At 51.5% G+C, this 27553-nt stretch overlaps 1 protein-coding gene across 2 annotated transcripts in view; it reads right to left on the reverse strand.

The window, feature by feature from the left end:
* Positions 1–2207: 2207 nt before the first annotated feature.
* Positions 2208–27553, reverse strand: part of AP1M1 (adaptor related protein complex 1 subunit mu 1) — a 37977-nt gene continuing 12631 nt past the window's right edge. For both annotated transcript variants that reach the window (XM_003275944.4, XM_003275945.4), the window contains 7 exons: positions 11020–11146; positions 9875–10017; positions 9375–9446; positions 8654–8812; positions 3937–4062; positions 3279–3354; positions 2208–3140 (listed from right to left, as the gene is read on the reverse strand). In XM_003275944.4, the coding sequence (XP_003275992.2) occupies positions 3118–3140; positions 3279–3354; positions 3937–4062; positions 8654–8812; positions 9375–9446; positions 9875–10017; positions 11020–11146 (726 nt within the window). In that variant the 3' untranslated portion in view covers positions 2208–3117. The remainder of the gene's footprint in view (positions 3141–3278; positions 3355–3936; positions 4063–8653; positions 8813–9374; positions 9447–9874; positions 10018–11019; positions 11147–27553) is intronic.

Here is a 27553-nt window from a genome sequence, read left to right on the forward strand (position 1 = left end):
TGCTGCCTCAGCCTCCCGAGCAACTGGGATTACAAGCACCCACCACCATGCTTGGCTAATTTTGGTATTTTTAGTAGAGATGGGGTCTCTCCATGTTGACCAGGTTGGTCTCGGCCTCCTGACCTCAGGTGATCCACCCCCGTCTCGGCCTCCCAAAGTGCTGGGATTACAGGTGTGAGCCACTGCGCTAGGCCGGTTTTTGTTGTGTTTTGAGATGGAGTCTCACTCTGTTGCCCAGGCTGAAGTGCAGTAATGCGATCTTGGCTCACTGCAACCTCCACCTCCTGGGTTCAAGCCATTCTCCTGCTTCAGCATCCTGAGTAGCTGGGATGACAGGCACGCACCACCACGCCTGGCTAATTCTTGTATTTTAGTATAGACGGGGCTTCACCATGCTGGCCATGCTGGTCTCGAACTCTTGACCTCCAGTGATTGGTCTGCCTCGGCTTTCCAAAGTATTGGGCTTACAGGCGTGAGCCACCATGCCTGGCCGAACGTTCACCGTTTGTATTTCATACTGTTTGTTCACACGCTGCCCATTTTGTTAGGTTTTCTTTTTCTGATTTGTAGACGTTATAACCCGCATGCAAATTATTTGCCTTGTTGGATGTTGTAACAGCTCTGTCTTAACAGCATTTTGTTCTTTTCTATTCAGAGTCTCTGTGCCTTTAAGCACTTGGAGCAGATTGACTGCAATGTATTTGTTTACATGCCCGATAATCTTCGAAGTTCATGAGGATCTGATCCTGCTGTTTCAAGTTTACTTTCACGCACGTGTTTTGTAATTTTCAGGATGTGCCCTCATGTTTAGGGTGGATTGTGTGCGAGGATCTTCAGTAACAAGGGATGAAGTTAGGTCCCTCCAGGGAGGTTTTGTGTCATAAACATCTTGGCCTGGTTGTCTGCAAACCATATTGATATTACAAGTGTCGGGTCTAAATGAGTGGTGACTTTTTCTCCTGTGGATCTCAGGCAGAGAGAGGACACAGTGCTTATTGTCAGGGGTGGAGGGCAAATGTTTTTTCTAGTCCATATTTTTACTGTAAAGTGTCATGACCCTCGAGGATCCCAGCTTCATGCAGGAGTTGTCTCCACTGTATTTCACCATCTTCCTGACGCCCAAAGTCCTGTCTGCCACCTGCCCCCAAACCTAAACCCTGTACTTTCCAAGAGCAACTCTGGCGTGAGCCCCCATGCTGTCTTCCGCGTCTACTTCCTTCTTCTTGGGCTCCTGCAGATCTCCTTGCTGTTTTATGGGCATGGCTAGGTGCATCTGCTTTATTTTCTGCATTTCTACAGTCTGTAGTGGAGGGTTTGCAGGTCTTATCTGGTAAGTTGCTGGAAACTGAAGTCTCTCTTCTGTCCTGTGGACCAGCCCTCTCCTGTCCCTGCAGCATCCCAGCATGGGGGCTCTGCAGGGTGGGGACAGTGACAGCCCACACTGGAGTTTGGCCCCGGGGGTGGCAGCGAGGATGGCAAATGGGGTCAGCCCCAGGGTTTTCTGGAGGGGCCATCAGGGCTGGCTGCCAACATGGGTGTGGACAGTGAGGGGAGGGGCCCCAGGGATGCCTCCAGGGCTTTGGTCTGAGGCCTGGGCTGGGGCAGCATCATTGACTGAGATGGGGAAGACCTACGTGGGCGGAAGGTTCTACTTGGGCTGTTAGGTCGGATGCCCACTAGACACCTGAGGACGAGCTCTGCAGGACAGGAGAGGGCCAAGAGCAGGCGGCACTTTCTGCCTATGTGCTATTTCCCCCATGGACCAAGTAGCAGTTCACAGAAGCAGCACCTGGGGGCCTTGTTAATGTTTTCTGGGACTCTGGCCCCAGAGCCTCCGCTTCGGCAGGTCAGGGCTAGGACACAGGGGATGCTGCTGTGGACACAAGCACCACGCTCTGAGTGGGCCATTAGGTTGGGGAGAGGTGGGGACAAGCTGTTGGCCATCTGAGGGTGGAGCAGATTGGATGAGAGGAGAAGACTCTGCCTCCGTGGCCTCCTCTGTGTGGCCCGGGAGTGGTGGCCCACGGTCCAGCGCTGCAGCTGCCTCTTCCTGCAGCTGCTTTTCCTGTGTTTCAGCTGGGGAAGCAGAGGGAGCTGGTGACACCTCGTGGGGCCACGGGGAAGGTTGGCAACGAAACCAGGCAAGCCCTGCAGCTGCCTGTGGTCACGCAGGAGTCAGGACCACGCTGCATCAGAGGAAGGCTGTGGAGTATTCAATGAATGGAATTTAATGTAACTATAACATGAACATACACAGGGTGGGGAGGGTGGGTGACCAAGCGCAGACATGGGTGACATGTGGCCCCGCTCTCTGGACCCTCAGTGGGAAAAAGTCTGAAGCCGGCATCTCTCACTGAACCCCACCTCCCCTGGTGGGTCAATACTGATCTGGCTGAGTGACAGCGTCTCGTGACCCAGGCTGGCCCTGGGAAAGCGCCACAAGCGAGGCCTGCGAGTCCAGGGAGCAGGCAGACGCTGCAGTGGCCCCCGAGAGCGCCAGGTGCCAGCCCCGACGTGTAAACGGCCCGCTGCGGGCGCTGCCGGGAAGGAAGACAAGAAGGGTGAGGGCTTGTCCTCACTAAGTGCTGCCTGAGTGCTGTAGGACGTGGGTGGGACATGGGGACAGTGAGGGTAACACAAACAGCAACGAACGCACAAAGACAAGTTCCAGGAGCACCCATAAACCCCTAACGTTCAACAAAATGGCAACAAAACGACGCCCCTGCTGGCCCGGCGAGGCTGGCGCTTCCTTCGTGGCAGATGCCATCTGCAGCTGGCTGGCTGGCAAGCGTTGGCCAAGCTTTTTGGTACCTGGGAGCTCAACAGCATAAAAGGCTGTAACCTCTGCAGGGAAAATTTTCACATCCTTCCCCTGAAACTGACTTCAGGGGCAAAGAAATGAGACTTCTCGAAGACCAGCCTCTTCTGGGAAAGGGGCTTCTGAGACGAGTGTCGACAGCAGAGCAGGTGGCCTGGGGAAGGCAGGGGTCCCTGGGTGGAGGCTGGGAGGATGGCCAGAGACCAGGGAGGGCCCCTCCATCTGGTGGGCTTGGCAGGTGTGTCCCCTGGTGCTGCCACCAGGAGCCCCGAGGCCAGGGTGTTGGCCGAGACAGTTCCTCACTGGGTCCGGAGCTGGTAATCTAGGAGACAGGAGGGAGGTGTCATGCTGGGCTCTGCACCCTCCCGGCTTTCGGGACATGACCCGATGGCTCCACCCTGGGGGCAGCCATAGAGGATCCCTCCGCACAACCCCACCCCATGGGTGGGACCTCACTCACCTCCGTTCTGCGTGATATAACGCACCCAGGGCAGGGCCTGGTACCCACTCTTCTCAATTATCTTCAGGTAGCGCACCTGGGGCACAGGTAGCAGGGCCCTGAGCACCACAGGCTCCTGCCCTGTTGGTTCCCCCTTAATCATTCCTGCTGGGGCAGCCTGGGGCTGGCAGGGGAGGCCGTGATGAGAGGATGAGCACAGGTCTCAGGGGGGTGAAAGGGATTTGTCTGGACCATGCAAATGTGTGGGAAGGCAGAGCTGCCTCTGGACGCGGTGAGCAGCCAGGATGTGGCTCAGACACGGCCTCAGCAGCCTGCTGGGGGGGCCCGGCCAGAAGGCCCCTGGCTCTCTGGGAGCCTCTTCTCCCTCTGTGGGCTTCTGAAGGGGGTGTCAAGGAAAAGAGCACCCATGCGGCATGAGTGTGGATGGCAGAGCCTCAAACGCTAGTTTTGGGGCAGAATGAGTGAGCTTTGAGCTCAGGGGTCAGGGCTGAGCAGAGGCAGCCTGGCCTCTCCCCGTCTGTGGGGAGGCAGAGGCCGGCAGCAGAGCAGGGTCCTGATTCCAGCTGACCGACACCCTTTCCCAAGCTGGCTGCGTTGATGTCTGTCACCTGCGGCCTCTGTCCCTGTTCTGGGCCCTGGCCACCTGGGCCTTACATACCTGGATGCCGGAGGTAGTGAAGTAAGGGATCTCGAACTTGACACTGATCGGGGGCTTGCCCTCCTTGTCCTCGGCCTCCACGCTGGGCAGGCCGAAGTGGGCCCGCATCAGGTACTCCTTGCCGCCCTGGGGAGCAGACAGGGGAGGCGCTCAGGCCTAGGCCCTGCCCCAGCTCAGCCAACAGCTCTGGCCCTAGTGGCGATGGGCAGAGACTGACCACTCACCCCAGTCCAGGGAGGGGAGCATGAGCCCCTGTGCTGGGGAGCCAAAGCTCGGCCCTGTGCTGCCCCAGGCTGGTAAGGACAGCCCCTGCTCTGGGGTGTCCAGCTGCCCCATGAGGACACCCGGGCGCCCAGAGCTGAGCTCACCAAGCCGCCAGCCCCAGTCACCAAGCCCCTGCCAGTGTGATCTGCAGTGGCCCAGCACCCCCCGCCCAGCTCCCCTAATGCACTTTCCTCCAAGGCTGGGGAACCAGACAGACCAGCCATGGGAAGGAAGAGTGTGTAATGACCATAGCAAGGGAGGGCTGCCAGGGACAGGGGCCATGCGCCCAGTCTCAGGACAGCGTGTGAAAGAAAAGAGAGTGTCCAGGTGAGAACCATGACCAGGGAGAGGCGGCAAAAGGAAGAAACTAAGGAGCGTGCACGGAGTGATGATTCAGCCCTGGGTCCTGCTCCTGAGGGTGAGCAGGGGCGGCTGTGGCTCTGACTGGTACCCGAGTTCTGGCTGTGACCTTCACCCTCTCCCTGCCTTGAGGAGCAACAGGTCACAGCCTGGTCGTCCCCATTGCCTGGTCTTGCCCTGAGCAGTTGGGGGCACGATCTTAGCTCTGGCCACGCCTGGCACCCCACAGTCTCTGCTCCCCAGGGCTCAGGCCAAGGTTCCGTGGGAGCTGCTGCCGCCTAGGGCTGTTCTGCCTCAGAGCAGGGGCCGTCCCTGTGCACCTGGGGCAGGGCTGAGTGGTCCATCTCTGCCTACTGCCACCAGGGCAGCGTGACAGTGAGGATTCTGCCTGACTTGGTGACGTGTGCTGAGTACAGACTCCTGGAGGATGACGGGGGGAAGATGCGACATTAGCAACTGGTAAAGTAGGCAGCAAAGGAACTAACCCGCTCGGTGACTAGCCTGTGCCCCAAACACTCAGCCAGACCCCAAATCTGAACCTTAGCAAAGACTGAAGGGAAAACACAAGACAAAGAAAATGCAGGGAAGCAGACCCTCCCCAGGGGCGATGGAGGCCTGCACGCCCAGCCTGTGTCGTCACGTTGAACCGAGTGGGTTTAATTCTGCTCTCAATGAGAGCTGTAGGCTGGCGCCGGCTCACACACCAAAACCCACTCGACGCCACAAAGGCACAGTGAGAAGGGCTCTCCGGGTAGGAAGAACAGGCATTGACAAGCGTGCTGCCAAAGGCAGATAAAAGAGGACAGGGCTGCCATCATCACAAGGGAGAATGACAGGTGCACAGGAGGACAGGCCACAATCCTAGAGGCTGCCGTCCCATAAGCCACAGGGACAACACAATAGTCACAGGTACCCATGCACCAAGTAATATGGCAGCAACTTCTGTGAAGCAGATGCTATGGGAGATGCAGAGAGAGCCAGGAGAAGGCCTGGACGCAAGACCCGGCCCAGATCTCCATCCAGGTGGACAGTGTCATGGTGCCATGGCCACCCATGGGCACACATCAAATTCTCTACCCTGGTAACAGACAGCAGTAGGGACAGGACTGAGAAACACTCTAGGTTTAAAAGCAAATAGCCTACACTATGGCACTTCCACAAAAAATTGAAAATAGAATTAGTATATGATCCAGCAATTCCACTTCTGGGGATACACCCAAAACAAATGAAAGCTGGGTCCTGAAGAGATATTTGTGCACTCACGTTCATAGCAGCATTATTCACAATAAGCCAGGCATGGTGGCTCACGCCTGTCATCCCAGCACTTTGGGAGGCCGAAGCAGGCAGATCACCTGAGGTCAGGAGTTTGAGACCAGCCTGAGCAACATAGCGAAACTCTGTTTCTACTAAAAATACACAAATTACTGGGCATGGTGGCATGTGCCTGTAATATTGGCTACTTGGGAAGCTGAGGCAGGAGAATCACTTGAACCCGGGAGGTGGAGGTTGCAGTAAGCTGAGATCGTGCCTCTGCACTCCAGCCTGGGCAACAGAGCGAGACTTCATCTCAGAAAAAGAAAAAACTAACAACAACAAAAAAAACTTTTAGTACGGAACAATCTAAGAAAGGAGGAAGGGTATCTGTCTATCTATCTGTCTAATCTGTATGTCTAATCTATCTCTCTGTATTTTTTTTTCTTTTTTTTTGAGATGGAGTCTCGCTCTGTCGCCTAGGCTGGAGTGCAGTGGCGCAATCTCGGCTCACTGCAAGCTCCGCCTCCCAAGTTCACGCCATTCTCCCACCTCAGCCTCCCGAGTAGCTGGGACTACAGGCACCTGCCACCACACCCGGCTAACTTTTTGCATTTTTAGTAGAGACAGGGTTCCACCGTGTTAGCCAGGATGGTCTCGATCTCCTAACTTTGTGATCCGCCCGCCTCGGCCTCCCAAAGTGCTGGGATTACAGGCGTGAGCCACATCGCCCGGCCCTCTCTGTATTTCTTAAAATTTATTTTTTGCAGTTCCTTTTGTCCTTAGGGTATGTTACTTGAAGTGATGTGTCTCTGTGGTTGTCATCAACTTGATACGCTGATGAATTAATTTTGCTTTTGGTTTTTAGGAATTACCTTTTCTCCATTGTGATTTAATTTTGTTTTCTATGCATGGAAGGCACTGACAGGTGTACCTTCAGACACTGCAGGTTTGGTTCCAGACTACTGCCATAAAGCATATAGCACAGTTAGGCAAGTCACACACATTTTTTGGTTTCTCAGTGCATGTAAAAGTTACGTTTATCAGCCAGGTGCGGTGGCCCACACCTGTAATCCCAGCACTTTGGGAGGCTGATTTGGGCAGATCACAAGGTCAGGAGTTCGTGACCAGCTTGGCCAACATGGTGAAACCCCATCTCTACTAAAACTACAAAAATTAGCCAGGTGTGGTGATGCATGCCTGTAATCCCAGCTGCTCAGGAGACTGAAGCAGGAGAATAACTTGAACCTGGGAGGTGGAGGTTGCAGTGAGCCGAGATCATGCCACGGCACTCCAGCCTGGGCAACAGAGTGAGACTCTGTCTCAAAAAAAAAAAAAAAAAAAAAAAAAGGTTACCGTATACTGTAGCCTGAATGTGCAACAGTATTATGTCTAAGAGAATGTACATACCTTAGTTAAAACATACTTTATTGCTAAAAAGTGACAACACAGAGACACGAAGTGAGCACATGCTGTTGGAATAATGATGCCAACAGACTTGCTCAATGCAGGGTTGCCACAAACCTTCCATTTGTTTAAAAACTAAAACAAAAATAAAAATGCAGTATCTGGGAAGCACAAAATGAAGTGTGCCCGTGCATGGCTTCGAAGTCAAATCTACACAAGCACAGTCCACGCTGGCCTGTGTCTCAGCCCTTCGCCCTGTCCCTTCCTCCCCCGTCTACAGCACACCATGCTGTTTATTTGATGAGGTATTCTCCCAGTCTGTTTTAAATGATAAACACTATTTTCGACAGTGGAATTGCAGGAAACGAGGAGCTAATCCAACAATCCGGGATGGTCACCACCCCTCCATGGAATATCCACAGCTCCCAAAGCTGACCGCCAAGAAGACAGTCAACACCAGAAGGAAAACGCTCTGCCGCAGTGCTGCGTAGAAGGGCAGGCGCTGAGCTGGCTCTACTTACGTATAATGAGGAAAAGCAAAATACGCAGAAAGAAAGGTGAGAAGGAGACGTGCAGAAAGGCTGATGGGAGTATTAGGTGGTGGGGTAACGGGCTTTTCTCTCTTTTTCCTCTACTTTCTGCATTTTATGTCATGTGATTAGACTGAGGCTGGGAGGGAAAGTACCATCATCAAATTCAAGGCACTTGAATTGCAGCATTTCCAGCTTAACTCAGCTGGGGCTGTCCCCAAGTCCCCCTGGGATGCAGATGGAGAGAGAGGGGAGAACATGGAAAGCAGCACCTGCCCTGAGCCCGCCTGGCAGAGCAGGTCAGTGCCACCCGGCTCAGCTCCAGAGCCATGCCCGGGCCTAGCCTCTCTGTGCACTGTGTACAACCGGCAAGCCCAGACTCAGCTCCTCAGAATCCTTAACACGGTGCCAGGGAAGCCATGCCGGCGCAGAGCAGGCCCAGGACATGGGCGGCTGGTGCAGGGCTCTGGAGGCTGTGCTGCTCCAGCCTACAGGCAGCTGTGTCCCTCGATGGCAAGCAAGGCTGAGCTTGCATGGAAAGGGCCCTGGACCTGCCAGTGTGGACGGGACTCCTTCAGGGCCTGCATGGACAGGAGCCCCATCTCACATCAGTACTCAGGGGCATCACAGAGAGGGAGGGAGAGGACACTGCCCTGAGGTGAAGACAGAGGCTGGTTCACAAACAAGAGGAAGGCAGAAAGGGGCCCAGGGGCCAAGTCAGCCTCTGCCTCCTCCCACTTTCCCTCCAGTCCTCGGCTCTCCATCCACCCTTTCAGAAGCCCCAGGTGTGGGGGACACAGTGGCCACTGTCACCCCATCTTGAGGTGCAGGGGGTCCTGCAGCACCCAGGCTGCCTTGCAGACACAGGCACGGGGGGCACATGGATGTCTGGACAGAGTGCTCACCGGGAAGGACTTGATGGACCACACGATCTCGCTGTTCTCAGGGACCCACTTGACGCTCCCCACCGTCGTCTTGAACTTGGGTGAGTCGGCATCATTGGGCACGGGAATGTGGATCTCCACGTTGTTGGCTGTTGACCGCCGCTTGAACTGGCTTTTGGCCTGCAGGCCAGGCCGATGCGGCCCAGGGTTATGGAGGCCAAGGTGAGCTGGCCCAGCCTCTCCAGGCCACATGCCCCTCAGCCTGGCCCGGGGGATCCTCCCTCGCCCCGCCCCTGGCCCCACTTCTCCAGGCACTACCCACGCCCCCTCCTGCCCTCGAGACTCTCCCAAGACCTAATTTCCAAAGTTTCATCTTTGTCCTCCTGTCTGCTCAGCTTCCAAGGCTCCCCATCCCTCCCTCTGCCCTGGCCCCCTAGGACAACGTCTGTGTCCCAGGGCCAGGCTGCGCTGGACAGGGTCACTGAGGGGCAGACGTGCTCCACCTGGGGGCAACACCTCTGGGAGTGTCCGGGATGCCTGGCTACAGGCCCCTCCCCACAAGTGGTACCATCTAGGAGCAGGCCCGAGGCGGTGTCCCCTCAGTGTCAGGCCACTCCTGCATCTGAGGCCACAGCGAGGGTGCACGGATGGCAGCCCTACGGCACCCCCAGCCCTCGGTTAGGCCCGTGGGACGGGCCAGAGACACCAGAAGGCCCTCAGTGGGTGGCCTCGGCCCACGCACCTTGATCATGTACTCGATGCGGCTGTGGGAGTGCTTCTCGATCACCGACTCGATCCATATCAAAGGCTTGACCTGCCGAGGGCAAAGAGGGTGCTCACACCTGGCTGTGTTTGACAAAGGCCCATTTCAGAGGGGAAACCAAGGCCCAGGGCAAGGGACCATCTGCCCAGAGCCCTGCGGGAAGTGCACAGCCAGTGTTAGGGAGGGCCAGGGCAGATAGGCCGAGGCAGCCGGGAGCTACCGGGGAGGCCTTGGTGTAAATGCAGAAAACATGACCAGGGCCTGCTTTGGGGGCTGCCTGGGAAAGGGGTGGTGGTGGCCAAAGTGGTCTGTGCCCCTCAGAAATCTCGGAGTCCCAGGTCCTCAGACTCCATCTCTGCAGAGCCAGGCAGCTCATGGAGCGTGGGGTGGGGCTGGCCCTGGAGCCTGCCTGGGCTTCACCTCCTGGAGGTGAAGGGGAGGAGTCCGCCGACAGCCCAGCCCCAGGGTGGCACACTCACATGGGTGTTGAGGCGGTAGGACATGAGCTCGAACTCGCCGTCGGGCGGGATGAAGGAGATGGTGCGGTCGTTCTCGAAGCGTGATAGCCGCACACACTGGTGGAACTTCACATCCTCCAGCTCCACAGATTTGCTTTTGCCGCCTGGGGTCGGGGGTGAGGGTAGGACAGACCTAGGCCCTCCGGGTCACTGTCTCAGCAGTACTCCTACCACCTGGGACCCACCCTGGCAGAGCAGGGCTCCCAGTCCATGCACTAAGAGCAGCCTGGGCCACAAACACCAAGCGGGCTGGGTCCCAAAACAACTGCACCGTCACCCCTCACACTCCTGGGGTCCCTGGGGGCAGGGGTGGTGTGTCTGGTTCATGCTGAGTCCCCAGCGGCCATCCCAGGGCCCAGCCAGGGGACCTGCTCAGGGCACGTTCACTGAATGATTGATCAGTGGACTCGGGTGGGGGACGGCTCAGGGCTCCCCAAGGGTTCAGGCCCTGGCATCTACGGGGTCCTGGGTCCTGCCTTGTTTCCCACCTCACTGAAGGCTATGTGGGTGGGGCCCTGCCCAGCCCCGGGCGGGGAGCTGCCCTGATGGGCTGATGCCCGAGAAGCCCTCACCGGGCCAGGAACGGGGGCATGCCCAGCCATTGCGCCCTCTTCCAGTGGCCTGTGACAGCTGAGAGGTGGGAGGCAGAGTTCCCAAAACCAGGCCCTGAGCCCCTCTGCCCCCGCCCTGCTGTGGGAAGTGTTAGAGGCCAGGCGGCGGGAGCGAGAATCACCGTGCGTGGCCTTCACAAAGCCCACACCTAGGGCCCAAGGTGAGGGGAGAAACTTGGCCTGGGAGGGAGAGAGCAAGGCCTCAGCCTAAGTCCCAGCAGCCCGGGCAGTGCAGGGCAGCGTGCAGGACCTGGCGTGTGAGGCTGGGTGACGGGGGCCTCCTAGCTGGACTGGAGGATTTTCACTACCCTGTGCCTTCTATGTCCAGGGATGGATGAATATTCTACACAGCTGTTTCAAGCAGTGTGAAATGCTGCTAAATCAAGTGCTTGAAACCAGCTCGTTCCTCCGCCTGGCCCAACCCTGCCCTGGGCTGTAGTGTGTGTGCGTGATGAAGCCATCCTCACGGGCAGGGCCCTTGGCAAGGGTACTCACGGCCCGTGTTGTCAAAGAGGACCTTGTCGTTGAGGCCCAGGCGCAGCTCAGGCATGCCCGAGAGGAAGACTCGCATCTTGATGGAGCCCACGATCTCGCTGCGCAGGACGTTGCCATTGGCGCTGACCTGGGGGTGGCGGTGTGGGCATGAGGGGAGGTCCCCAACTCACCAGCCACTGCCTCCTGCCACATCATGTGACCCTCTGGCCACCCCACTCTCAACGCCCTTCTCACCTCCAAGCCCATCCTTCTCCTGGGCATCCCCTGAGCTGGGGGAGTCCCAGCTGTGGCTAAGGCCTACCCCTAACCCACACCAACCCACGCCTGGCTGAGGGTCCCCAGGCTTACCCCTCCAGCCTTCACGCTGAGGCCCTGTGGACATGAGGTGGACACTGTGGGTCCTGCTCTCTAGGCCTCAGGCCACACTGGGGCCTGATGACGCATGCCTGGAGCCCCCTCTGAGGGTTCTCTATCAGGCACCAGTCCCTCCCTCCCAGGAGCCCCCTGAATGCTCCGGGCTGGCCCGGCAGCTGGTCCCCATGCTGAGTCAGCCTCGAGAGGCCATGAGCTTGGCTGGACCCAGGCCAGGACCCTATGGTCCCTGCTCACCCGATGGGCTGGGCTGGTGTCTCTTGAACCAGGCCAGACTTGCTTTTCTTGAAAGCTGTTTCTCCTCTTGGCCTCCCAGGGAGGCCACTGGCCCCTAACCCCCTAGGGCTTATGAGAGATGGTGCTTCCTGGGTCCTGACCCCTTCCTGCTTCCCAGGGCCACCCTGAAGTGTGATAACACTTGATCCAAGATAATCAACTTAAATCCAGTCACAGTGGCTGACACTGACAGCATTTCCACTGCGCTAGGCATTGCTCCACACACGCCTCGACAACCTCTGGGGCAGGGACCGTGGGGAGATGACCTGAGGGGCTGTAACCCACTGCGCATGCCGAGATGCATCTGAAAGTGCAATTAAAAATCCACACCAGGGCAATGGTCCTGCACCCCTCAGCCTGTCCTGAGTGAGCAAGATGCTGGAGCATCTCTTCTTGCATCCATTTTAGAGGTAAGGAAACAGGCACAGATCGGAGGCCCAGTGCTGAGGGCACAGAGTGACAGACAGAAGAATCGCTGGGGCTGCAGCCCTGGCCACCACTGCACACTGCCACGCTGCACGAGGCCATGCCCACACCAGCAAGTGGGCCAAAGGCCACCGACTTGGACACCTGGGCCCAGATGCTGGCTTCGGCCAGGCTAACATGTGCAGGGCCTGCATTTCCTGTCTGCAGAGTGGCAGGAGAGTCCGTGCAGTCTTATGCATGATGTCCAAAAAGCACTGCGTAGACAAAAAAAGCCCCTCACCAGCCTGCCGCCTCTGAGGGAATCGGGAAAACTGAGGTGCCAAGCAAATGACAGCCCTGGGAGGGGCAGGGAACCAGACATGGCCCCAAGGGCTCTGGTTCTGTCACCTTCCCCAGCCTCGCCTCCTCGTGCTGTCCTGTCCTCATCTCGTAAGCAGCTCCCTGATCCCATGGCACACAACAGCTTCCCTGCATCTGCCTGCTTGTCTGTCTCTGTCTTCCTGCTGGAGGAAGCCACGTGGGGCTGCGCACTGCCATGTCCAGCACCAGAAACAGCGTGCGTGGCAGCAGGTGCTCAGTGGGCACGCGGAGGCTCAGGAGCTCGGGACCCTCACCGGCCGGGGCTCCAGGAGCCCAAGCACTGGGATTTCGCCTGCCTCTTTCTCGGAGGGCCCTCTACTCGACTGTGATGGCCCCTAATTCCCCTTGGGTGCTGCCTCCCCCTCAGGGATTGGGACTGTCCCTGGCAGCCAGCTGTAACTGAACACATGAGGTCATGAATGCCACAAGAGCAGGCCCAGGAAGTGGGGCTGAAAAGCCGCCCAGCCCACGAGGCTGATCTTGGCCCTGCAGGCAGCACTCAGAACCTTCTCAGCTGAGGTGTGACCAGCCACGCAGAGCTGGTGCCCTTCCCAGGGCGGGTGCTGAAGGGATGCTTGCTCAGGGCCCGGCTGTGTTAAGTACGAGGCTCCACTCAGATGATTGCATCTGGAGGCAAATGTTGACCCAGCTGCCAGCTCTGCAAGCCACGTAGGAAGGCGGCATTCTGACAGCTGCCCTTGTGCTGACCTGTTTGGAGGAGTGGGATCCTTCCGGGCGGAGCCACATGCAGCAGCGCACTGTGGCGGGGACCCCCGCAGCCCCAGCGCTTTCCTGCTCGACCCTCTCTAAGCTGCCCCCCGGGACTTGCCTTTGCACCCCAGGGCACCCAGATGGACCCTGTTTTCGGTTCAATAAACAATCAGACAAGGGTCCCTAGGGGAGAGGGGAACATGGTTGGCGAGGCCACTGTCCCGTCCCATGGCTTAGAAAGTAAGAAAGCGAAGAGGTCTGCACCGCACGGAGTGTGCAGGAGAGTCTTTCTGGGCAGCACTCTCCTTGGCAATTCCATGTCTGCAGCCTCAGCCCTCCGGAAATCCCGGCCCAGGTCACGGAGACACCCAAGTGCACACGTCTGGGGCTGAGCAAGTGTGCTCAATGCTGCACTGCCTGTGGCCGTCAGAAACAGGTACCCGAGTGACCTGCATGACTGGATTGGCTGAGCCCATCACAGTCCACCCATACCGCAGGGATGAGGCCAGCGTGAACACAAAAGAAAGCAAGCGGCTCGCGAGGTGGGCCCGCTGGTGCCCGTTCTGCCACTGACTACAGCTCTGAAACCTGGGCAGGACACTTGGCAGCTGCTGGAAGACTGAAGGCAGCAGCAGGTGGACCAGGGAAGAGCCACGAATGCAGTGTCCCCACCGCCCCCCATGAGATAGTGCAGCAGCAATCTGGAAGCAGAAGTGTGCACCACAGAGCACACAAGAGCTCAGTGGAGCCTCCAGGCCTGGCTCTGGGGCCAGAAGAGGAACTCCTGACTCTCCCGGAAAACACAGAAGCCCCCCATCTCCCCTGTTCCTCATGCCCCAGGCCCTGTGGTGCCAGCTACTGTTCCGAGGGGGTGGGGCAACCATTGTCCTTTTCTCTCTCTCTTCCCTCTCCATGTGGGCTGGGAAGTGGGCCCAATGGCAGACATGTGCAACAGAGTAAACTGCAAGGAATCAGAAAAGTACCAGGTAGACAGCACAGAGCCAGAAGCTCAGGAAAGTCACCCCATGAAGTGGTTTATGTCTCCAGCACTCTCTAGAATTGAGCATGTGTGAATCCTGTGTGTACACCATACTTTGACTTACGAAAGACTTTGAGAACTGAACTAACCACCCCAGTCCCAGACTGACCACTGGGCAGTGCACACCCAGGAGATCTGACCAGGAAATGGCACAGGGGCTTTAAAAACTGATGTGATGTTCGTGGCCTACAGGTTGGGGGTTGGAACTTGTGGCCTGAAAGTAAGATTGGCAGTCGGCTAAAACAAAAATATCAATATTTCTCATATAGCTTAAACAAGACCTAGAATATCACCACATAATGCTCAAAAAGCCCAGGATGCAATCCAAAATTACTCAGCATACAAACAACCACGAAAATGTCAACTTGCCTGGAAAACCCAATCAACCACTGTCAACACTTCACAGATGTTGGGATTATCTGACGAAGACTTTAAACAGCTATTTTTAAAATTGCAAAAGCTTGCAACAAATGTTAAAATAGAAAATCTCAGCAAAGAAACAGATGATAAAGAAGAATCAACCAGGAGCTTGAGACCAGCCTGGATAACACAGCAAGTCCTGGTCTCTACAAAATAAAAAATAAAAAAAATTAGCCAGGCATGGTGGTGCATGCCTGTGGTCTCAGCTACTCAGCACACTCAGATGGGAAGATCACTTGAACATAGGAGGTTGAGGCTGCAGTGAGCTATAACTGCACCACTATACTCCAGCCTGGGCAACAGAGTAAGACCCTGTCTCAAAAAAAAAAAAAAAAAAAAAAAAAGAGAAGAATCAAATGGAGAAATTTAAAAAATATAATAACTGAAATAAACAACTTGCTCAATGGACTTGATAGCAGAATGGAGGCCAGGTACAGTGGCTCATGCCTGTAATCCCAGCACTTTGGGAGGCTGCGGTGGGAAGATCACTTGCCCCAGGAGTTCTAGATCAGGCAGGTCAACACAGGAAGACCCTCATCTCTACAAATTTTTTTTCTAAAATTAGCCAGGCTTGGTGGCGCACACCTGTAGTTCCAGCTACTCAGGAAGCTGAAGCAGAAGGATTGTTGAGCCTGGGAGGTTGGGGCTACAGTGAGCCATGCTTGCTCCATGGCTTTCCAGCCTGGATGACAGAGTGAGACCCTATCTCAAAAAATAAATAGATAAATAAATAAGAGAATGGAGATAAATAGGAAAGGGCCAAAGGACCTGTGAACTTAAAGGCAGATCAATGTAAATTATCCCATCTAACAGAGAGATTAAAAGATAGAATAAAATAAGCAGCCTCAGGGACACGAGATAATAACCAAAGGTCCTTCATGTCACTGGAGTCCTGAAGGAAGAGTAAAATGACAAAAACATATCTGAGGGCCAGGTGCGGTGGCTCATGCCTATAATGCCAGCACTTTGGGAAGCCGAGGCAGGTGGATCACCTGAGGCTGGGAGCTTGAGACCAGCCTGATCAACATGGAGAAACCCCGTCTCTACTAAAAATACAAAATTAGCCAGGTGTGGTGGTGAATGCCTGTAATCCCAGTTACTCCGGAGGCTGAGGCAGGAGAAACACTTTGTAGAAAGTAAAAAAGTTCCTCTTCAAAGTTTCCCTCTTATTAAAGAATAAATCATAACTGTTAGAAATAATGTACATTCTATGTCCTTGTACTTTAACCGAAAATATTTGTTTTAGACATAAGGGATGTTAGATATAAGGGAATGAGTACATTCTATGTCCTTGTACTTTAACCAAGACGTTTGTTTTTGATGTAAGAGATTTTGGATATAAGGGAATGAGTACATTCTATATCCTTGTACTTTAACCAAGATATTTGTTTTTGATGTAAGAGATGTTAGATATAAGGGAATGAGTACATTCTATGTCCTTGTACTTTAACCAAGATATTTGTTTTAGACGTAAGAGATGTTAGATATAAGGGAATGAGTCAACTTTCTCTTTTTCCTTTGTTCTCCTTTGCCTTTACCTATTTAGGAAAGTTTTAAGTTATTAGCCATTAGGTTTAGCTTAGATTGTGAGGTCTGGCTCCAGCCAATGGAGATAGGACACAGCAGCAGGAACAAGCTGCAGAAGGGATAAAAATGGCTTCCCTCCTTTGTTCGGGTGTGCTCTCGCCATTGTTCCATCTGTGAGGAGCACCCTTTCTGCAGAAAGTAAATTTGCCTTGCTGAGAAAACTTTTTGTCTGAATGCTGATTTTTCCTTGTGGTACCAAGGAACAAGCATTCTGTTTCTGAATAAACATTTTACTTATAACAGCTTGAACCTGGGAGATGGAAGTTGCAGTGAGCCAAGATTGTGCCATTGCACTCCAGACTGGGCAACAAGAATGAAATTCCGTCTCAAAAAACAAAACAAAACAAAAAAACAAAAAACCATATTTGAGGAAACAATGATTGATAACTTCCCAATTTGATGAAAGACATAAACTTACAGATCCAAGAAGCTGAACAAATCCCAAACAGTAGAAACACAAAGATATGCACACCTCATCTAACTGCTGAAACTAAAGGCAAAGAAAAATCTGGAAAGCAGCCAGAGGACAGTAACACATCACCTATATGGGAATAAAGATTTTGGGGGACTGTGGATTTCTCGCCAGAAATGATGGATGCCAGAAGGAAGTGGCATAACATATTAAAGTGCTAAACAAAAACCGTCAATTCAGAAGTCCATATCCAGTGAAAACAGCCTTCAGGGATAAAGGTAAAATATAGAGACATTCTTAAAGGAAAACCAAGGGAACATGTAGCCAGTAGACCTCTTCCACAAGAATGGCTTTAAAAAAAAACCTTTTTAGGGCTGGGCGCAGTGGCTCACACCTGTAATCCCAGCACTTTGGGAGGCCGGGGTGAGCGGATCACTTGAGGTCAGGAATTTGTGACCAGCCCAGCCAACAAGGTGAAATCCTGTCTCTACTAAAAATACAAAAATTACCCAGGCATGGTGGTACATGCCTGTAATCTCAACTACATGGGAGGCTGAGGCTGGAGAATCACTTGAACCTAGGAGGCAAAGGTTGCAGTGAGCTGAAATCATGCAACTGCACTCCAGCCTGGGTGATAGAGCAAGACTCTGTCTCAAAACAAACAAACAAACAAACAAAAAAACCCCAAAAACTAGCCGGGCATGGTGGCACACGGCTGTAGTCCCAGCTACTCAGGAGGCTGAGGCAGGATGATCACTTGAGCAGGATGATCACTTGAGTCAAAGTGTAGTGAGCTGTGTTCACGCTACTGCCCTCCAGCCTGGGCAACACAGCGAAACCCTGCCTCAAGAAAATACTTTTTTTTGAAGTTAATAGTTAAAAGCATTTTGTAAAATAAATCTCCAGGCTTGGATAGTTCCAGTGGTGAATTCTAACAAATGTTTAAAGAATTAACATGGATTCTATAAAATGTCTTCGAGAAAACAGAAGAGGAAAAAACACTTCCTCCATTACCTTGATACCAAAACCAGACAAAAACATTACAAAAAAGAGAAAATCACAAACCAGTATCTCTTATGAGTGTAGATTCAAAAATCTCCAGCAAAATACCAGCAAAGGAAATCCAGCAATACATAAAAAGAATACAGGTTAAGCATTCCTAATTCAAAAATCCCAAATCCAAAATGCTCCAAAATCCAAAACTTTTTGAGCCCTGACATGATGTCAAAAGTGGAAGATTCCATACCTAACTTCATGTGACAGGTTGCAGTCAAAATGCAGGTGCACAATGCAGTTTATTCAGCATCCCCAAGGGAAAAGTAAAATTACCTTCAGGCTATGTGCATAAGGTGTATATAAAACAGAAATGAGGCCAGGTGCAGTGGCTCATGCCTGAATTCCCAGCACTTTGGGAGGCTGAGGCAGGCAGATCACCTGAGATCAGGAGTTCGAGACCAGCCTGGCCAACATGGTGAAACCCCGTCTCTACTAAAAATACAAAAATTAGCCAGGTGTGGTGGCAGATGCCTGTAATCCCAGCTACTTGGGAGACTGAGGCAGGAGAATCACTTGAACCTGGGAGGCAGAGGTTGCAGTGAGCTGAGACTGTGCCACTGCACTCCAGCCTGCGCAACAAGAGCGAAATTCCATCTCAAAAAAAAAAAAAAACCATAAATGAATTTCATGTTTGGACCTGGGTCCCAGCCCCAAGATATCTCATGATGCATATGCAAATATTCCAAAATCCAAAGAAATCTGAAATCCAAAACACTTTTGCTCCCAAGCATTTGTATAAGGGATACTCAATCTATAATACACCATGACAACGGGATTTTATTCCAGGAATGCAATACTGATTCAATAATCAGAAAGCAGTCAGTGGAATACACCATATTAACCAAAAGAAGAAAACTCATGTGATCACATCAATTGATGCAGAAAAAGAATTGAACAAAATACAAAACCCATGCATGATTAAAAAAAAAAAAACTGTTAGCAAACTAGCAATAAGAGGGAACTTCTCAAAGTGAAAAAGAACACCTACAATAAACCTACAGCTAACATCCTAGTTGGTGGCAAAAGACTTAATGGTCTCCCTCTAAGATCAGGAACAAAGAAAGAATGTCCGCTCTTACACAACTTGTATTCAACATTGTGCTGGAAGTCTCAGTGAGGGAAGATGTAAAGCAAAAGAGATAAAAGGAGCTTCCAGAGAGCTGAACATGTGGAGGTTCCTGGAGGGTGGCATGCCCAGAGAGGGCAAGGAAGCTCTGGGTCCCTTCCCTCTATACCTCGCTTACCCAAAGAGGGGTTCGTGGGAACCCTAACTTGAAGCTGTTTAAAGACTTTACCTAGAGTTTGCTCCTGCCCCAAGATGGCCAACTAGATGCAGCCAGGAGAAACACCTCCCACTAAGAGACAGGGATACTGTGCGGACAGGTGCACTCCTAGACTTCTAGATCTTCAGAGGGAAGGCCCTGGAGGGAATGGGTTTCTTTTTCCTTTATCCTATTTGATGACCCTGGGGGTTTGATTGTGTATAAGGTGGGTTCAGTTGGATGGCTTCATTATTGGAAGATTTTAGGGGACCAAGGCTCAGCTTAGGACTCCTGAACTGCGTGCTCTAACTCTGGAGGACTGGTATCCAGCCCTGGCTTTGATCTCTGGCTCCTTCAGCTTAAGAACCTGCTCTGCTAGAGGGGCCAAGCTGCTCCCAGACAGCTGGTCACAACACTCCAATGGGTGGTACCAGGCAAAGCACTTCATAGGGTAGTGGCAGTGGGATCTGCTCTTGTTTGCATGTGCCAGCAGAGGCTGGAGGGAAGACAGAGGAGGAGGCTGGGAACCCTGCACGGGGCTACTGTGCACCAGGAATCGCTCCTGGCTCCCAGTGACTCCTGTGGAGGAGGTGAGTTGAACTAGCAAGGGGCAACCCACTCTTGCCATGGCCTCTGGAATCTCGGCAGGAGGGACCCCTCAACCACCACGGCCAGCTGCGTTGGCAGGGGAAGCTGCTTAAAGAAGTGGTAGTGATGCAGGGCAGGCAGCCCTAAAACTGAGACAGCCTGGGAGGGTTCTTGGCTTCACCCAGGAAAGAACTCAAGGGCGAGCTGGTGGTGATAAACAGAACTTTTACTAAAGCAGCCACGTGCACAGCAACAGAGACACTGCTCCCTGTGGAGCGGGGCTACCTCATGGGCAGCGTGCCCAGAGCAGCAGCTCAGAGGCAGCTCTGCAGTCACATTTATACTGACTTTTAATTATATGCAAATTAAGGGGCAGTTTATAAAGAAATTTCTAGAATGTGGGTGGTGGCTCCTAGGTTGTTGGGTCATTGCCATGAGAAAGGGCAGTAACTTCCAAGTGTTGCCATGGCGATGGTAAAGTGACATAGCACACTGTGGGGTGGGTCTTACGGGGAGGCGCTTCTGCCCTGACCTGTTTTAGCTAGTCCTCAATTTGGTCCGGTGTCCCAGTCTCACCTCCTAAGTCGAGTTCTGCCTCCTACCTCAGTCGGGGCAGAACTCCAGCCTGAGCCAGGCCAGGGGGTTTGATGCAGAAGCCATGTGGTGGAGCACAGCCAGGTCACCCATCCCCTAGGCTTGACTTGCTCTCATAGGAGACTTTAGCCCTAGGGGAACTGTCAGACCTGAACTCTCCAGGGTAGTCTTGCCCATCAGATGGGGCCAGTCTGACCTGAGCAACCCTCAGTCTGCTGGCCTCTCCTGAGGCCCCAGCCTGGCCAAGCCTGCTTGCAGTGCAATCCCCAGGTACCTCCTGGGGGCAGCATCAGAGCTCCTGCACTGGCAGACTGTACCTGAATGGGGAGTACTCCTGCACAGCGGCCCCACGGACACACTAGCTCACCTGAGCCCTGCTCCCATTGCAGCTGCCCCTGTGCGGTTTTGCCTGCAGGTTCTTGCCCACAACCACCCTCAATATCGTTTTGCTGGTGGTGTGTGTGTAGGTGGACCTAGCCCACCCTTCCCCAACAGCATGCCTATGTGTGCACCCTGCTGCGCCACTGTTGCGAGCGTAAGTGCACCCCAGCCCCCCATTCTCCTCTCCCACCACAGCATTGTTGTCAGTGTTGGCAGCATAGAGCCCACCAGCCCCACCCCTCCCTGTGCCCCACCCATGCTGGGCCTCCCACAAGAAACTACGCAGAGAAAACAGGGGACCTACCCCCAGCCCTGAGCAGCCACTGCTGCCAGTATGAACATGCACAAAGGGCACACACAGTCCTGCACCCACCAGCGCCCCCATGCTAACCCCACCATCGGCACCAATGAACAGGTGCACAGTTGCCAGCGTGGCCCCTGCCCCCACCTCAGCCATACTGCCACTACTGCTGCTGCTATAAATGCCCTCCCAGAGGCTGGCTCCCTGACATCCACTAGCACCCTGTCACAGCCGATGAGCATGCACCCCGCCATGCTGCCGCTGGCACATGCGAACAAGAACAGATCCCACTGCCACTACCCTATGAAGTGCTTTGCCTGGCACTACCCATTGGAGTGTTGTGACCAGCTGTCTGGGAGCAGCTTGGCCCCTCTAGCAGAGTAGGTTCGTAAGCTGAAGGAGCCAGAGATCAAAGCCAGGGCTGGATACCAGTCCTCCAGAGTTAGAGCACACAGTTCAGGAGTCCTAAGCTGAGCCTTGTCCCCTAAAATCTTCCAATAATGAAGCCATCCAACTGAACCCACCTTATACACAATCAAACCCCCAGGGTCATCAAATAGGATAAAGGAAAAAGAAACCCATTCAAAGGACAGCAACTTCAAAGACTGAAGGAATATCAGCCCACGAAAATGAGAAGGAACCAGCAAAAGGACTCTTGACAATTCAAACAACCAGAGTATCCTCCTTCCTCTAAACTGCAGTAGTTCTCCAGCAAGAGTTTTTTTTTGAGACGGAGTCTCGCTCTGTTGCCCAGGCTGGAGTGCAGTGGCACGATCTCGGCTCACTGCAAGCTCCGCCTCCCAGGTTCACGCCATTCTCCTGCCTCAGCCTCCCGAGTAGCTGGGACTACAGGCACCTGCCACCACACCCGGCTAATTTTTTATATTTTTAGTAGAGACGGGGTTTCACCATGTTCGCCAGGATGGTCTCGATCTCCTGACCTTATGATCTGCCCACCTCGGCCTCCCAAAGCAAGAGTTCTTTTCTTAACTAGGCTGAGATGGCTGAAATGACAGAAATAGACTTCAGAATATGGATAGGAACAAAGATCATTGAGATTCAGAACATTGAAACCCAATCTAAGGAGGCTAAGAATCATAATAAAACAATATACGAGCTGGCAGACAAAATAGCAAGGATAGAAAATGATGTAATTGACCTGATACAGCTTAAAAACACAGTATAAGAATTTAATAATGTAATCACAAGTATTAACAGTAGGACAGACCAAGCTGAGGAAAGAATCTCAGAGCTTGAAGACTGGCTTTCTGAAATAAGACAGTCAGATAAGAATAGAGAAAAAATAATGAAAAGGAATGAACAAAGCCTCCAAGAAATATGGGATTAAAAAAGAGACCAAAGGGACTCATTGGTGTCCCTGAAAGAGATGGGGAAAATGGAAGCAACTTGGAAAACGTATTTCAGGATACCATCCACGAGAACTTCCCCAGTCTAGCTAGAGAGGCCAATATTCAAAATCAGGGAACACAGAGAACCCCTGCAAAATACTTCACAAGATCATCCCCAAAACACATAATCATCAGATTGTCCAGGGTCAAAATGAAAGAAGCTAGAGAGACATAGCAGGTCACCTACAAAGGGAAGCCCATCAGACTAACAGTGGGCCTCTCAGCAGAAATCCTACAAGCCAGAAGAGATTGGAGGCCTATATTAAACATTCTTTTTTTTTTTTTTTTTTTTTTTTTTTTTGAGATGGAGTCTCATTCTGTGGCCCAGGCTGGAGTGCAGTGGTGGGATCTCAGCAGGTCACTGCAACCTCCACCTCCCAGGTTCAAGCAATTCTCCTGCCTCAGCCTCCCAAGTAGCTGGGACTACAGGCATGCACCACCATGTGCAGCTAATTTTTGTATTTTAAGTAGAGACAGGGTTTCACCATGTTGGCCAGGCTGGTCTTGAACTCCTGACCTCAGGTGATTACCCCCCCCCCCCCCACCCCACCTCAGCCTCCCAAAGTGCTGGGATTAGAGGTGTGAGCCACCACTCCTGGCCAATATATTAAACATTCTTAGAGAAATTCCAATCCAGAATTTCACATCTGGCCAAACTAAGCTTCATAAGCAAAGGAGAAATTAGATCATTTTCAAGTCGGGTGCAGTGGCTCACACCTGTAATCCCAGCACTTTAGGAGGCCGAGGTGGATAGAATGCCGGAATCCAGGAGTTTGAGACTAGCCTGGGAAACATGGCAAAACCCCATCTCTACAAAAAATATGTAAATTAGCCGGGTGTGGTGGTACCTGCTTATAGTCCCAGCTACTTGGTAGGCTGAGGCCAGAGAATAGCTTGTGCCAGGGAGGTAGAGGTTGCAGTGAGCCATGATCATGCTATTGCACTCCAGCCTGAGCAACAGAATGAGACCCTGTCTCAAAAAAAAAGAAGAAAAAAAAAGATCCTTTCAGACAAGTAAATGCTGAGGGAATTTGTTTACCAGCAGACCTGCCTTACAAGAGCTCCTGAAAGAAGTACTAAATATGAAAAGAAGGCCGGGTGTGGTGGCTCACGCCTGTAATCCCAGTACTTTGGGAGGCTGAGGCAGGCGAATCATCTGAGGTGTGGAGTTCGACACCAGTCTGGCCAACATGGTATAACCCCGTATCTACTAAAAATACAAAAATTAGCCGGGCATGGTGGTGGTACCTGTAATCCCAGCTACTCAGGAGGCTAAGGCAGGAGAATTGCTTGAGCTGGGGAGGCAGAGGTTGCAGTGAGCAGAGATCATGCCATTGCACTCCAGCCTAGGTAACAGGGCAAGACTCCATCAAAAAAAAAAAAAAAAAAAAAAAAAAAGGCGGGGTGCAGTGGCTCACGCCTGTAATCCCAGTGTAATCTCAGCACTTTGGGAGGCCAAGGCAGGTGGATCACGAGGTCAGGAGATCGAGACCATCCTGGCTAACATGGTGAAACTTTGTCTCTACTAAAAATACCAAAAAAAAAAAATTAGCCAAGCATGGTGGCACGCGCCTGTAGTCCCAGCTACTCGGGAGGCTGAGGCAGGAGAATCGCTTGAACCTGGGAGGCAGAGGTTGCAGTGAGCTGAGATCACGCAATGGCACTCCAGCCTGGGCTACACAGCGAGACTTCATCTCAAAAAAAAAAAAAAAAAAAGGAAAGAAAAGGCCATTACCAGCCACTACAAAAACACAAGTATACAGACCAGTGACACTATAAAGCAACCACACAAACAAGTCAGCATAATAAACAGCTAACAACACAATGACAGAATCAAATACACACATATCAATACTAACCGTGAATTTAAATGGGCTAAATGCCCCAATTAAAAGGCACAGAGTGGCAAGAGCTGGATAAAGTGAGACCAAATGATAGGCTGCCTTTAAGACACCCATCTTGGCTGGGCACAGTGGCTCATGCCTATAATATCCCAGCACTTTGGGAGGCCGAGGCGACTGGATCACTTGAGGTCAGGAGTTCGAGACCAGCCTGGCCCACATGGTGAAACCTTGTCTCTACTAAAAATAGAAAACTTAGCCAGGTGTGGTGGTGTACGCCTGTAATCCCAACTACTTGGGAGGCTGAGGCAGGAGAATTGCTTGAACCCAGGAGGCAGAGGTTGCAGTGAGCTGAGATCGAGCCACTGCACTCCAGGCTGGGCAGCACAGCAAGACTCTGTCTCAAAAGAAAAAAAAAAAAAGACCCATCTCAGATGCAATAACACCCACAGACTCAAAATGAAGAAATGGAGAAAAATCTACCAAGCAAATAGAAAACAGACAAAAGCAGAGCTGCAATCTTAATTTCAGACAAAACAGACTTTAAGCCAACAAAGATCAAAAAAAGACAAAGAAGGGCATTGCATAATGATAAGGGATTCAATTCAACAAGATCTAACTATCCTAAATAAATATGCAGCCAACAGGAGCACCCAGATTCATAAAGCAAGTTCTTAGAGACCTACAAAGAGACTTAGACTCCCACACAATAACAGTGGGAGATTTCAACACCCCACTGACAGCATTAGACAGATCACTGGGGCAGAAAATTAACAAAGATACCCAGGACCTTAACTCAGCACTGGATCAACTGGACCTGATCGATATCTACAGAACTCTCCACCCAAAAATGAGAGAATATATCTCATCTGAACATGGCACATACTCTAAAAACAACCACACAATTGGACATAAAACAATCCTCAGCAAATGCAAAAGAACTAAAAGCATGCCAGCCGCTCTCTCAGACCACAAATCAATAAAAATACAATTCAAAACTAAGAAAATCACTCAAACCCATACAATTACATGGAAATTAAACAACCTGCTCCTGAATGACTTTTGGGTAAATAATGAAATTAAGGCAGAAGTCACGAAATTCTTTGAAACGAATGAGAACAAAGGTACAACAGACCAGAATCTCTGGGATACAGCTAAGGCAGTGTTAAGAGAAATTTACAGCACTACATGCCCACATCAAAAAGTTAGAAAGATCTCAAATTAACAACCTCACATCATAACTAAAAGAACTCATGAAGCAAAAGCCTCCAACTCCAAAGCTAGCAGAAGACAAGAAATAACCAAAATCACAGCTGAACTGAAGAAGACTGAAACACAAAAACACCATTCAAAACATCAACTAAGCCAGGAGCTGGTGTTTTAAAAGAATGAATAAGATAGATAGGCTGCTAGCTAGACTAATAAGAAAAGAGAGAAAATCGAAATAAACACAATTAGAAATGAAAAAGGGGATATTACCACTGACCCCACAGAAATACAAATAACCCTCAGAGACTATTATTAACACTTCTATGCACACTAACTAGAAAATCTAGAAGAAATGGATAATTTCCTGGACACATATACCCTTCCAAGATGGAACCAGGGAAAAACTGAATCCCTGAACAAAACAATAATGAGCTCCAAAATTGAATCAGTAATAAATAGCCTACCAACCAAAAAAAGCCCTGGACCAGACGGATTCACAGCTGAATTCTATCAGATGTACAAAGAAGAGCTAGTACCATTCCTACTGAAACGATTCCAAAAAAACTGAGGAGGAGGGACTCCTCCCCTACTCATTCTATGAGGCCAGCATCATCCTGATACCAAAACCTGGCAGAGACACAACAAAAAAAGAAAACTTCAGGCCAATATCCTTGATGAACATTGATGCAAAAATCCTCAACAAAATACTAGCAAAATGAATCCAGCAGTACATCAGAAAGCTAATCCACCACAATCAAGAAGGCTTTTATCCCTGGGATGCAAGGTTGGTTCAATATATGCAAATCAATAAACATGATTCATCACATAAATAGCATTAAAGACAGAAACTACATGATAATCTCAATAGGTGCAGAAAAGGCTTTTGATAAAATTCAATATCTCTTCATGTTAAAAACTCTCAACAAACTAGGGTTTTTTGGTTTTGTTTTTTGTTTTTGAGACAGGGTCTTGCTCTGTCGCCCAGGCTGCAGTGCAGTGGCACAATCTGGACTCACTGCAACCTCTGCCTCTGGGGCGCAAGTGATCCTCCCACCTCAGCCACCTGAGTAGCTGGGATTACAGGCGTGCATCACCATGACCGGCTAATTTTCCTATTTTTAGTACAGCGTGAGCTACCATGCCCAGCCAACAAACTAGGTTTTGAAGGAACATACCTAAAATAATAAGAGCCATCTATGACAAATCCACAGCCAGCATCATACTGAATGGGCAAAAGCTGGAAGCATTCCCCTTGAAAACTGGCACAAGACAAAGATGCCCTCTCTCACCACTCCTATTCAATATAGTATTGGGGGCTGGGCATGGTGGCTGATGCCTGTAATCCCAACACTTTGGGAGGCTGAGGCAGGCAGATCACCTGAGGTCAGGAGTTCGATGCCACCCTGGCCAACATAGTGAAACCCTGTCTCAACTAAAAATACAAAAATTAGCTGGGCACGGTGGCATGCGTCTGTAATCCCAGCTACTCAGGAGGCTAAGGCTGGAGAAACACTTGAACCGGGAGGTGGAGGTTGCACTGAGCCAAGATCATACCACTTGTACTACAGCCTGGGCTACAAAGTGGGACTCTGTCGAAAAAAAAAAAAATACACTGCTAAGAGAATAAAAAGATAAGCTACAGACTGGGGGAAAATACTTGCAAATCACCTATCTGACAGAGGACTTCTATCTGGAACACACACAAAGAACTGTCAAGGCTCAACTATATGAAAATAACCCAATTTAAAAATGCTAAAAAGATGCACAGAGACATTTCTCCAAAGAGGATATACAGATGACAAAGAAACATGTAAAGAAATGCTCAACATTATTAGCCATTAAGAAAACGCAATAGGCCAGGTGCGGTAGCTCACACCTGTAATCCCAGCACTTTGGGAGGTGGAGGCGGGTGGATCATCTGAGGTCACGAGTTTGAGACCAGCCTGGCCAACATGGCGAAACCCCGTCTCTAGTAAAAATACAAAAATGAGCCAGGCCTGGTGGTGGGTGCCTGTAATCCCAGCTACTCGGGAGGCTGAGGCAGGAGAATTGCTTGAGCCTGGGAGACAGAGGTTGCAGTGAATGGAGATAGCGCCATTGCACTCCAGCCTGGGCGACAAGAGTGAGGCTGTGTCTCAAAAAAAAACAAAAAACAAAAAAACCCACAAAACTATGCTGAGATACTACTACATACCTATTAGGATGACAAAAATAAAACCACTGACAAAGGATGTGGGGTCATCACAACCCTCATCTGTTGCTGGTGAGAATGCAAAACGGCAATGGTTTG

The sequence above is a fragment of the Nomascus leucogenys genome, chromosome 10 (assembly GCF_006542625.1).
Source record: "Nomascus leucogenys isolate Asia chromosome 10, Asia_NLE_v1, whole genome shotgun sequence".
In the NCBI taxonomy this organism is placed as follows: domain Eukaryota; kingdom Metazoa; phylum Chordata; class Mammalia; order Primates; family Hylobatidae; genus Nomascus; species Nomascus leucogenys.